The 12,341-nt window shown below is 55.6% G+C and overlaps 2 protein-coding genes across 3 annotated transcripts in view; one reads left to right on the top strand and one right to left on the bottom strand.

Annotated features, from left to right (window-relative positions):
- The window catches only part of PSMD4 (proteasome 26S subunit, non-ATPase 4), an 8,944-nt gene extending 1,084 nt beyond the window's left edge, over positions 1-7,860 (top strand). For both annotated transcript variants that reach the window (XM_014524239.2, XM_014524238.2), the window contains exons 2-9: positions 332-446; positions 2,033-2,119; positions 4,705-4,773; positions 5,212-5,427; positions 5,525-5,633; positions 6,056-6,187; positions 6,492-6,559; positions 7,514-7,860. In XM_014524239.2, the coding sequence (XP_014379725.2) occupies positions 332-446; positions 2,033-2,119; positions 4,705-4,773; positions 5,212-5,427; positions 5,525-5,633; positions 6,056-6,187; positions 6,492-6,559; positions 7,514-7,681 (964 nt within the window). In that variant the 3' untranslated portion in view covers positions 7,682-7,860. The remainder of the gene's footprint in view (positions 1-331; positions 447-2,032; positions 2,120-4,704; positions 4,774-5,211; positions 5,428-5,524; positions 5,634-6,055; positions 6,188-6,491; positions 6,560-7,513) is intronic.
- A 1,149-nt stretch (positions 7,861-9,009) lies between these two features.
- On the bottom strand, positions 9,010-11,966 carry LOC102378807. The gene is made up of 6 exons (XM_025214484.1): positions 11,785-11,966; positions 11,410-11,550; positions 11,185-11,307; positions 10,869-10,979; positions 10,188-10,317; positions 9,010-9,223 (listed from the first exon to the last, which is right to left on the bottom strand). The coding sequence occupies exons 1-6, from the start codon at positions 11,848-11,850 to the stop codon at positions 9,189-9,191; spliced, it is 606 nt and encodes a 201-aa protein (XP_025070269.1). The 5' UTR covers positions 11,851-11,966; the 3' UTR covers positions 9,010-9,188.
- Positions 11,967-12,341: the final 375 nt, after the last annotated feature.

Below are 12,341 nucleotides of genomic sequence, written 5' to 3'. Positions count from 1 at the left end.
GAAAGAGTCAGAGACTGCAATGGGAGGAAGTTTAGGTTGCAGCTTAGGAAGAACTTTCCAACTGAGAGAGGCTGAGGAATCTCCGCCCTTTGGGAGTTTACCAGAGCAGGTTAAGCAAACTCTTGTCTGGGATGATTTAGACAGGGCTGAGTTTGGCTTGATCATGGGGGTTGGATCAGATGTAACTTCTTGAGGGTCCTTTTTTTCCATGATTCCCCAGCAATAAGGTGGGCTTCTTCCACCCTTTATGAAGGCTCTTGGGAGGCTTGCTGAGCTGCCAGTTTGAATAGACACCTTGTTACAATGCAGTATAAATATGGTGTTGTTCTAGTAACTGTGAAGTGTTGACTACACTGACTCCAGACACTGGCCGGATCCTGTCCAAGCTACATGCGGGTCAGCCCAAGGGGAAAATCACTTTCTGTACAGGAATCAGAGTTGCTCACGTAAGTGACCCTCTTTGTTTCTCCAGAGTGAATCATGTTGTATTTTTCTAGCCCCTCTCCGGTGTCTTGCTAATTACATATGTGGCTTAATGGAATAAGCACTGAACTAGGACTTGGAGTGCATCTATACATGCAATTAATGCGGAGCAATAAACTCTGGAGTTTATGGATCCCAGGTGCACTGTTTGCACGTGTGCCCAGGATGCACGTGTGCCAGGGAAGAGCACGTTGAGCCAGGGTGGAGCAGCCCTGGCTGACAGGGGTCCCCGGTGGTCAGCCTGCCAGCCCAGGGCTGCTCCTGCCTGGCTCGGCATGCTGTGGAGGGGCTGCCTGGGGCATGAAGATGCTCAGGCACAGGGTAGCCAGCAGGCAGCCCCTGCACCATGGCATTCTCATGCCCCAGCCAGCCCCTTCAGCATCGTGCAGTGCTGCAGAGTTTATTAGTTTATACCAGCCTAATTGCCCTGTGCCTGTAAACACCAAGACGTTTACTGCAGAGCTAATTAGTCTACTCTGCAGTAAATGTCTCCTGTAGACACACCCAGGGAAACCCGCAGCAATCTTCTCTGCCCTTGTTGGGTGACCTCAAGCAAGTCGTTTCACCCGTCCCTCAAAGTTTCCCGGTTGATAAGATGGTGACATGTTGAGATCTGTGGGTACAAGTGCTAGCCGAGAGCTTGGTCTTGTAACAATAACCTCCTCACGGAGCTTGCTTCAGATGGGGAACACAGTCACTGCATAGCAGAGCCTAACACAGCTGTTTGGAGGCATCAAATCTCTTCGTTTAGAAACACGGTACATTTAGGCATGTGGCATGTAACCACAGGCCTTGGAGTGTGGCCAGGACCCTGGATTGGATGTAATCCTGCTACAAGGCCAGCTGTTACCATGGTGAATAATTATATTGAAGCTTAGCAGAGAACCGTTAATGAGACAAATTAATGAGACAGTTTGGTAGTGGGGGAAGGAAGGGAAAAATACAGATGTGAGAGAAGCTGAGCCTTTGGAGATGGGGGTTGATTTGCCATCTGATTGCTATGTGCTACAGGATCCCTGGTACATTCTATCTGCTGTATCCCAGCCCATAGCACTCTCAAAGGCAGGAAGCCCTCAAGCAGGGAGAGGCCTCAAAAGATGGTTGCTGCTTTCTCCACTTGTTTCTGTACCAGCGCCTGTGTTGCTCCCCTTGCCCATTGCTGCACACGCCAGTGACTTGTCAGTAGCAGAGAGGGGACAGCTCTGAGTCTTGAACTCAGCACCTCTTTGGCTTCCATCTCCACCACAGAATCTTTCTGGGATCTCGAGCAGTTTCCCCAAACCCCTGCCTTGGTTCTCTCCATGATAATTAGAATCTTTGTCAAACAGGAACTTAATCTGAGTGAGGGTGGCTTTCACATACTCCAGCACATCTCCTGAATCTCAGTGCTCAAGTGTTCCCAGTGTTTAGCCGAACACATCCTGTATTTCATTTCAACCTTCTAAGATGTGTGCATAGAAAATCCCACTTTTACACACATGCGCACACACACAATTTCTTTCCCTTTGAGACTCCAGCTCCTGGATGTGACACAACTGTTGTTTTCCAGCTGGCTCTGAAACATCGTCAAGGCAAGAATCACAAGATGCGCATCATTGCCTTTGTCGGGAGCCCAGTTGAAGATAACGAGAAGGATGTGAGTAAAGCATGACCGGTCAGATGGAGTCGTAGGGGGTCGCTTCATCTCTGAGGGGGGGAGCATACAGCACCTTCTTTATCTGTGTCTCTGTGCTGCTCTTATCTCCTCCCACCAAATCGCTGCTTTCCTGAAAACAGAGCTCCTTAATAAGCTGCTGAACTGACTCCTTTGACCCTTTGTGGGGAAGAGAGGTGTAGGATAGTTGTATCCAGAAAACTTGGCCCTGAAGAATTTGAATTGAGCAGGAAGGTGACAGCAATAGTGTGGAGCATGTCTAGAGCTCTAAGACTTGAATAATTTTTCATATCCCCATGAGGCATCTCTTTTACTGACCATCCCCATCTTAGTCTGTGAGCTCTGGTATAGGGAGGTGCATGATGGAGAGCTCGTAAGTACAGGGTACATGAGAGCAACTGGGACTTTCCTAGGGACTGTGAGGATCTATAAAATAGATCCTTGTTTATCATTTTATATTGTTTTGAAGTGCATGCTTTTAAACTTCCAAGAGGGCAGGCTTTCATTGTGAATCTTGGAATCTTAGAGAAATGAGGCAGGAAGGGACCTCAAGAGGTCATCTAGTCTAATCCTTTGCCATAGGCAGGATCAGCCCTGTCCAAACCATCCCATGCACACCCATTGTCTAACCTCTGAGTAAAACTACACAGTCAACCCTGACACAACACAAGACGTTGCACCTGAGCCTGCCACAGGGAAAGCAGAGGGACCATGGCAGTCAACATCCTGCTGTTAATATACACTTAAGAAATCCCAGGAAGAGGCTGTGCCCCCCACTATAGAGGAAAGCAAAACCCCCGTAGTCTTTACCAATTTGACCGTGGAGTAAAATTCCTTCCTGACAACAAGTTAGGTGATTAATCTGACCCTCAGCAAAGGGGCAAGTCCCTCTAGTCAGGAACCTCTGGCTTTGGTCCCAGCAGGAGCATTGGCACAGCCCAGTCCCCATCCCCAGCCTGGGCTGCAACCAACACTGAGTGCCTCTGAGGAAGGCTTAGAAAAACCACGACACCTGTCAGGGACATGAGAGAAGGAGTTGGAAGAAGAAGATACGTATGCCCAAAGCCAGTAGAGAGCCAGGATCCTGAACAGCAACCCCGTTTAGACGAGACAAGCGAGGGAAGAAGACAACATGTAGCAGCAGAAGGGGAACAGGGAGAAATTCCCTCCTGGCCCCATGCAGCAGCCAGCAGGACTGGGGTACAGGGTGTATCCAAACTGCTCTTCCTGTTTCATCTAGGATCACACTCTTGGATGAAATCTCCACCTGTGCAAAAGGGATTTTCCCCAGTCCTGTTACATGCCCTTCTGCATCCAGCAGCAGGTTCACATGGCTACAAGCTGCTGCCAGCCCTGGCGTGGTTATCCCTCCTTTGTCAAGAATGAAAGATCCTGAGTACAGCGACAAGGAGTGCCAGCTCCAGACAGAAGAGTGTCTCTGTCCTTGTCACAGCCCTCTGGTCACAGAAGACGGCTGTCAGTGCATTTGGAAGAACCAAATTGGGGAAGGGAGAAGTGTGTCCAGTTGTAGAGCTGATGAAGCCAAATGTGACCGTGCTTCTGTTCTCTTCCATTGATCACTGGACCCTGGGCTGATGTGATTGGAGTAGCTGGTGCTTCTGTCTCCTTAAAGGGGTCATGATAAAAAATATGCCATATTGCTCTTTAAACAGCCAGGATGGACGTAGGCAAATGCTAACATAGGATAGGTTTTGGTTTTTTGGTTTGTTTTTTTTCCTGGGGTAATTCTCTGCTGAGTGAGGGATTTATGTCACTCTTCCGCTTAAAATAAATTCCCTGCACTGAGATTCCAAAAGTCCTGGCTGCAGTCTTACAAACACAGCCCTGACTGCTGGGCTAACTGAAGGTTTCAGTGTTTCTTTTTATAACCAGTTGTCTGCAGTTGAGACTGGTGCCTTTTTAATTAATTCCAGTTCAAAGGTAAGTGGGTAGGAGGTGGGAAAATTTAGATTGTCCGTGATTTGTTTTGGAAAGAACCTGGGAAATTTGTTCAGGTTTAAGTTTTGCTGTGTGTTTTCCTTTCCATGCACAGAGACAAAGCATCACAACACATTTTCCTAGTAAGAAATAACCTTGCCCTTATCCTTGTGTCATTTGCTTAAATGGCAGCCTCTTGTCTTTTGAAAGATGACTCATTTACCTGTGTGTAACCAGCCTTTTCTCCAGTGAACGGAGGGTGGAAATCCCTTCATCAGTGGAGAGTTACCCCAGAAAGAAACTACTCTGGTGTTAGTGTTTGCCCACTCCCATCCTGGCTTTTACCTGCATCCTCCACGTCCTGGCAAGGCCTTGTACTAACACCATCTGCAGGTAGCTATCCCGATTTACCTGCTTGTCTGTCTACTCTGTCTCAGGGTAGCTTGTAGTGGTATGCAAAACAAATTAAAATTACCGCCTTATAAATGCATGGTGTGTCCATGCCCTCTGCTTTCTGGCTTTGCATGTAGATGGATGGTATCAGAGCCCTTCTGTCTGCTCTCTCAAGGGGAGGAGATGCAGAGGACAGGACAAAAAGCTAATACAGATTTTTCTCTTTCTCACTGCAGTTGGTGAAGCTGGCAAAGCGCCTTAAAAAGGAGAAAGTCAACGTTGACATAATCAATTTTGGAGAAGAGGTGAGACTTTAACCTGGTCTTCTGGGCATCCTCAATACAAACGCAATCTGGGTTTTACATCTCATTTTGACATGCTTGACAGTCCTGGAGCTTGCTTTCCTTGGTGGCATCCTGGAGACTGAGCTGTTCTGGCTGCAGAAACTCTTCCATTCATATTTGACCAGTCAGCCTGGCCTGTCCCTCTGCTACATCTGGGTCACGGCACTTTACTCTGCAGTACCTGTGAGCAGGGTACCTGCCCACCCTGACATGTGGCAGGTGCATTCGTATTCCTGGGTGTACGTGTCACTATTGCATGTGTTCGTATATCTGTACATAGATCATAGCCTGAGTGGCAGCAAGGGAGAGAATCACTAAGGTGGAGCCCATCTCCTTGGCCTCAGGCTTCTTGAACCAGTCGGCCCCGTTCTAACCTCTCCCATGCCTTCTCTTTTCTAGGAAGCCAACACAGACAAGCTGACGGCTTTCATTAACACCCTGAATGGCAAGGATGGCACTGGCTCCCACTTAGTGACCGTGCCCCCAGGCCCAAGCCTGGCTGATGCACTGATCAGCTCTCCTATTCTGGCTGGGGAGGGAGGTGCCATGCTGGGCCTGGGCGCCAGTGATTTTGAGTTTGGAGTGGATCCCAGCGCCGACCCAGAGCTGGCTTTGGTGAGAGATGGCGAAAGCAGGGGGACGGGTATGGAGAGAGCTGGGAGTCATGAAAGCTGTGCTGAGCTGAGCACTTGTCTGACTCTTCTCTCCCTAGGCTCTGCGTGTGTCCATGGAAGAGCAGAGGCAGCGGCAGGAAGAAGAGGCCCGGAGAGCTGCAGCTGCATCCGCTGCTGAGGCAGGAATCACTGCTGCTGGCGGGGATGGTAAGGTCCTAGGAGGGGGTCAAAGCCTGCTCCCTCCAGAGAAGGGGACAGGGTACAGCAGTCTGACCAGCAGGGGCTGAGACCCTGTCACCCTCCTGTTGCCCTCCAGGGCCTGGGCAGCCCACAGGTGGGTGGTGGCATTGAATTCCTGCCCATGCCCTGGCTCCTCAGAGCCCTTCTGGGCAGGGCTGCCTTTCACCTGCCTCTCTCCTGCCGCTTAAGAGACTGTCTTACTTCCCTCAAAAACCAGGCTGGTCACTCCAGTCCATCTTCCCCAGACCCCCTCCTGCATGCCCAGGCGGGCACAGCTTTGTGGCTATCGGTTGCCAACGGTGCTGGTGGAGGGATTTGGGGGTAAAGCTGGCAAAGGGTGGGGACAAGATGTGTTGCTCTAAGCTGGTGCCTCCTTGTCTCCATGGCAGATTCGGACGATGCCCTGCTGAAGATGACCATCACCCAGCAGGAGTTTGGCCGGGCCGGGCTGCCAGACCTCAGCAGCATGACCGAGGAGGAGCAGATCGCCTATGCCATGCAGATGTCTCTGCAGGGGGCAGGTGAGGGGCTAGAACCTGGCCGTGGTCAACTTACACCCCATCCATGCCAGCGAGTCTTGTGGGAGCACCTGGAAACAGGGGCACAAAATTAGCGGGTAGACGGGGAAGGAACGATGAGCCCCATGCTGGGGCACTGAGGTGCAGCCAAGTGAGCTCCATGCTCCCTCAGCCTGGCAGATGCTTCGTGAAACTATGAAGCAGCTGTCTCTGCCCACACCCTGGATGTTCTCGGTTCACACTGTGATGGTGGATGGTGCTGGCTTTGTAGCCAAGGTGGATTTTTTTTTTCCCCCCCTTCCTTCAGAGTTTGCCCAAGCCGAATCAGCTGAGGTCGAGAGCAGTGCCGCCATGGACACGTCGGAGCCCACAAAGGTGACTGTCTCCCCATGTGCACCATTGCTATCAGGCTGGAAAGGCTCTTTCCACCTGCCTGCAAATCCTCTGCTCGGAGTCTCAAACTGGTCCCTATTTTGGTCATAAATGAGTTGAATATAAAGTTCAGCTCCAGCTTCGCATCCAGGGTTGGATTCCTCCCTCTAGTACTCTAGGTCACCCCCTCTTCCCTGCAGAGCCACAGCCAGTCCCCTGAGTCACTATAGCCCATATAAACACCCCCTCAGCTGGCTACTGGTTTCAAGTGAGCGGCATTTTCCTGCCAGCCAGGGCTGTGGCTCTTCCTTGGGATCGAGTGGGGGGTGAGCAAGTCACACGAGGGGAGGTTGGGACAGCCAGTGGTTGGGGATGATCTAGGTGAGCGATGCCTGTGTTCCACCATGGGGACTTCCCAGGCTTCTGGGCTCTGCTGGTTGCCCCCTGCCCCCCATTTCTGCTCTGTGTCAGGTTGTTTTTAAGCCTCTCTCAGAGGCACTGGGTGCTGGCTGCAGCCCAGGCTGGGGATGGGGACTGGGCTGTGCCAATGCTTCTGCTGGCACTAAGCCCAGAGGGTCCTGCCCCTCCACTCAGACTCAGACCAGTGCCATATTTGGGGTCAGGAAGAAATTTTCCCCCTGGGTAGATTGATATGGACTGGGGGGAGTTTTGCCTTCCTCTGCAGCAGGAGCCGTGGCTTCTACTTGGGATCTGTTTAGCGTTTATTAATGCCCTTTTACAATAGCAAGATGTTGGGTACCCCTGCTTTACCTGTGGTGGGGTCAGGTGTGATGTCTTGTGTCGTGTCAGGGCTGACAGGAGTTTTATTAAGAGATTAGATGATGCGTTTGTCTGGGCTGGTTTGCACAGGGCCAATCCTGCCTCAGGCAGGGGGGTTGGACTAGATGTGACCTCCAGAGGTCCCTGCCAGCCTCACTTCTCTCTGGCTCTGCGCAGGAGGAAGATGATTACGATGTGATGCAGGACCCCGAGTTCCTCCAGAGTGTGCTGGAGAACCTGCCCGGTGTTGACCCCAACAACGAGGCCATCCGCAACGCCATGGGCTCCCTGGCCTCTCAGGCATCAAAGGAGAGTAAGGACAAAAAAGAGGAGGAGAAGAAGTGACGGCGCTGCATCTGCGCCCTGACCTGTGATGGCTTCTATGCCCTGCATGTTCCAGCCCTGTCACCCAGCACCTCCAGCTTCTGTGTGCCCCTTGCTCACAGGGGCAGGCGCTGGGCACAGGGTAGGAGGGTTTTGGGGTTTTTTCTTGGTGTAACAATTAATAAAAAAGTTCAGCTTTCTCCCCGGCTCCCCCCACCTCAGCTGCAGATGCTGGACACGGAGCTTCTAGGAGTGTGAGACATCAGAGCCGGGCTGGTGCCCGCTGTGTTGAAGAGCTGGGTGCTACTGTGTGGGGAGAAAAGCCTCTTTTTGCACCAGGGTCAAGCGATCCCATGGTCCGTACACTGCTTTTGTGCGTGCACGTGGCTGACATGGTACATCTGCCTGGTGGAGGTGAGGGCAGTGCCAGTGGGGAGCAGCAGTGAAGGGGCAGCAGCCTGGACAGACTGTAGCACATATCATCAACCAGGACCTCGCTGCACACGTAACGTGCTACCATCAGACCAGCCCCAAGTGCGGATGCAGCTCGGCTTGTATCTTATTGCCCTTCTCAGGCAGACACAGGTGCGTGGGATAAAACTAACTGCACGGGCGGTCGGAGTAGATACTTGCATACGTGTATCTGGATGCATGTCTCCTCTACAACCCCTGTGAGGTGTAGCAATGGCTTCCTCCCTTGGAGCAGAGATTTGGCTCATGGGCACAGCAAGCAGAACCACTTGCCAGCCTGAGGGAGACACATTCAAGCAGCCAACACACTTGATGTGACAGATATGGCTTATGGCTAGAGCCTATACCTGAGTGGAAGGGGCACAATTCAGGTGGGCACACAGCTGCAATGGTTCCCCAGAGAGGGGTTGTGGCAGTGTGGACAAGTTCCAGGTTGGGGTGATGGTGGGGCAGGGGTGAGCGTGGCAGCTTAGCCCAAACCTTTGGCCTCCGTCCAGGCTGGCAGTGTCTATGCCCTCAGGCCGGTCTTGCAGAGGAGCTCAGTTGGAAAGATGCTGCCCCTGCAAGGCTGAGGCTGAGAGGCAAGCATGTGCTGCTGGCCGTGTGCCTTCCCTTTGGGTAGGTGTAATCCCCTCATTAGCCCTGAGTCGGGCATTGGCCTGGCACTGCCAGGGCTCCGTGCAGAGCAAAGCCCCAGCCTTTTCCCCTGCTGTGGGCTGCAGTCCTTAAAGCGTTCCTCAGCCAACCCGCAGCCCCCCTGGCCATGCTGCCCGCCCAATCATTTGTGCCCCACATGGGCCTGCTGGGAGCCCTCTGCTGGGTTCCTGCGTCTCCTGGTGCTGGCGAGGACATGGGTGTTACGGGGACTCGGCTCGGGTGCAGATCTACGTTTATTGCTAGGATTACACTGCAAAGCGATGCAAAACCTTGTGGGGCCTCGGCCCCCACAGTCGGGGCCAGGCCCTTGCAAAGATGCGCAGGGTCAGTACTTGTGGATGTGGCTGGAAAGCATCCAGCACCTCCAGGCAGCCACAGCCTGGTCCCCTCCCTGCACACGCTAGGCCGCCAGGTGCCCGTGGTACCGGGGAGATGCTGTGTGGAAACCAAAGAGAAGCTTTAGCCAGCGCCAGGCAAGCCAAGCCCTGTCAAGGCCTTGGCGCTGCCTGCCTCTGCTGCTGCAGCAGCCCCACCCAGTCTCCCTTGCATCCACACCAGGGCCCTGGAGGCAACAGGCTCCCTCCCACTGAAGTTAGTGGAGAAACAAATGCGCGTATTTGTGTGGCTGTCCTGCCAGGGGCATCATCTCTGTGCTAGGATGGAAGGGAGAGTGGTTCTGGCAGGGCTCCAGACCAACCGCTGCTCGCAGCTGGGCAGGAACCAGCTCAGTCCATGTCTGGCCGACCTGCTCAGGAGAAGGCATAGGGCAGCGACTGCCCCCCCTTTCTGGGGGCCTGCTCCAGCATTGAGCACGCCGGCTCATCACCCTCCCTTTCCCTGGCTGCAGCTTAGGGCTCTAGCTCCTGCTGCCATCCCCTATGGGTGGGAGAGGACAGGAGCAAAGGAGAACGACTGCACAGGAGCCCAAGAAGGTGTTCGGAGCCAAGCTGCTACTGCCCAACACACTGCTGGGGAAGCGTGTGCACGTGCATATGTGTACATGACTGTGTGCATGTGTGTGGCTGTACACATTTGTGTCTGCATGGTTCATAGAATCATAGAAATTAAGGGCTGGAAGGGACCTTGAAAGATCGAGTCCAACCCCCCTGCTCTGGGCAGGAATACTCCGGTTGTGCATGTGCGCACGTGCGTGTGTATGTGTGTGTGTGTAGCTGCATGGATGCATGTACATGTTACATGCTTGCAAGCTCCTGTTGCAGCTAGGTCCCATTCTCCCCCTTGTCTGCTGCATCCAGGACTTTAAAGCAGCCTGTTCTGGGCCCAGCACTGTGGTGGCCAGGCTGGCACTGCCCCCTTGCACTGCGGTGTCTGCTGTACAGCCTGGCAGAGGCTGAGCAGCATAACCCCCCCGCATTCTCCCACCAGGATCATGACTCACGTGGGCTGGCTGCCACCAGGTACGTGGGCTTGTTGCTGCAGAGCAGCACAGCCAGGCTGCCCAGGGTCCCCGCGCCCACACTCTGCACGTCCATGCCCATCTCCAGTCCTAGTCCCAGTGTGGCATTGCTCTGTGGGAGGAGCAGAGGGTAAGCAGGGATGGGGGTGACCCCCCTACCCCAAGGCTTGTCCCACTCCTGTCTCCTGGCCCTAGAACCTGCCCCAACGGCCTTTGCCAGGACCCGGCACTCAGCCTGCAAGTGCCCATCCTGCCTCCTTGAGCAGCCGCAGCCGCAGCCACAGCCCCCCTGGGATGGGAGAACCCTCCAGCTTCCAGGCTTGAGCCCATCTGCTGCACTCAGATGGGCTTAGTGGGGACAGTAACCAGATCTAGCCTCAGCCCTGGAGGCTGGATGGGGGGAGGCTGGCCTGGCTGTGACCGACTCTCCCATCCCGGGCCCCTTTTGGGGCAGGCTGTGGTGGGGAAAGCCTCTCTCTGGACAGGACTGTACTCCCCTCCCAGCACTGCCACCCTGCCCTGGGGGACCTGGGTCTCTGCAGGTGCAGAGGAGGCCCTGATGCATCCCCTGGGCCTGGTGACCTATCCTACCCCCATCCCCGACACACAGGGCCGGGTGGGCAGGGGGCTCGGTCTCCCTGCACCTGCCCCCACGGCGGTTACCAGCACAGTCTGGAAGTAGCTCTCCAGTTCCCGGCAGGGTGGCAGCTGCTCCGCGGGGTCCATCTTCTGGCCCACGCAGCCCTCAGGCTGCCCGTGGTACAATATCAGGTGCTGTGGGAGGGACAGGCAGAGGGACTGTGCTGTAAGACCCCCCCCCCAACCAGTCCCCTTCCAGCGGGGCCAGGAGCCATCCCTGCACCCCCGACCCCATCCCAGGTCTCTGGGCAGCTGTCCCACCCCAGAGGTGGCTGCATGTCAGGCCAGGGGGTGGAGCTGGATGCTGGTGCAAGGCTGCCCCAGCCCCCCCGGCACTCACGTTCCTCAGGTCGCAGGTGATGCCGGGCGCGGCACCTTGCTCCCCCAGCTCGCTCAGCGCCAGCAGCAGCGCCGCCTCGTTCTGCACGTGCACCTGGGCTGGCAGGGAGCCGTCAGCGACTCCCTGGGGCACGGGGAGAGGAGGGGGCATCACACACGGACTCCAGCCTTCCCCTGCCCTGAGCCAGGACCCCCACCCCCCACACACTCCAGCCCCTCGGCCTACCTGGCTGCAGGCAGCTCGGCCCAGGTAGGTGCCCACAAGGACACCCACGAGGCTGATGGCCAGGGCCAAGACGGCTCCCGCGGTCAGGATCGCCAGCTTGCGGCTGGAGGGTGCGGGCGCCTCCAGGCCCAAGGGCAGAGTCTGGGGGAGAGAGGGAGCCAGTGAGGGGCAGGCAGGGGATGCTGGATGGGGAAACTGAGGCAGGGAGTGAAGCTAAGGTAGGCGCTGGCCCCGGGGGCTCCAGCTGCCTTGCTGGAGTTGCCCCCTCCAGCCGTGACGGGCACTAGGTGGGTCCCTAGACCCGGGCAGGGGCAGGGCTCCCAGCTCCAGGGCTGCGACAAGAGCCTGGCCGGCTGCCCCCCACCCCCAACTCACATACGGGGGGCTCTTGAGCCCCAGCCCCAGGGGCCACGCGTCCAGACTCTTGTCCTCGGCAGCCATCCCTGTGCAGCCACCGATGCCCCAGCTCCCCAGGCTGCGGCGGGCACTGGTGTCTTATATCATCACGGGCGCGGAGGGGGCTTCACCTGGGTACAGCATGGCCAATGCAGTGCAGGGCCTCCCCCTGCACCTGCCACGGCCTCAATGGCCCCTTTGTCCTGCCCGTCCCTGGCCCCCCTTGCTGCTGGCACTGACCAACCTCCACTTGCTGGAGACTTGGAGCAGAGCAGGGCGGGGGTTGGAAGCACTTCCTGTCCCAAAGTGGGGCCTGGGGGCTTGGGCCTGTCCCTGGGAGGTCGGTGACTTGCCCAGGGCCACGCGGATGGGCACCAGGCGCAGGGGCTGGGAGCAAACGGGTACCCACATTGGGGGGGATGCTCCATGCATTGCAGGGGGGTTATTTAAAGGGACAGTGCAGCATGAGTCACCCCTCGGCTCCCGCAGCAGGAGTCCCCCCTCGGCCCCCGCAGCAGCAGGCGACAGAGGCAGCC

The sequence above is a fragment of the Alligator sinensis genome, unplaced genomic scaffold, assembly GCF_000455745.1.
Source record: "Alligator sinensis unplaced genomic scaffold, ASM45574v1 scaffold463_1, whole genome shotgun sequence".
Classification (NCBI taxonomy): domain Eukaryota; kingdom Metazoa; phylum Chordata; order Crocodylia; family Alligatoridae; genus Alligator; species Alligator sinensis.
This window is presented reverse-complemented; position numbering and strand designations above follow the sequence as displayed.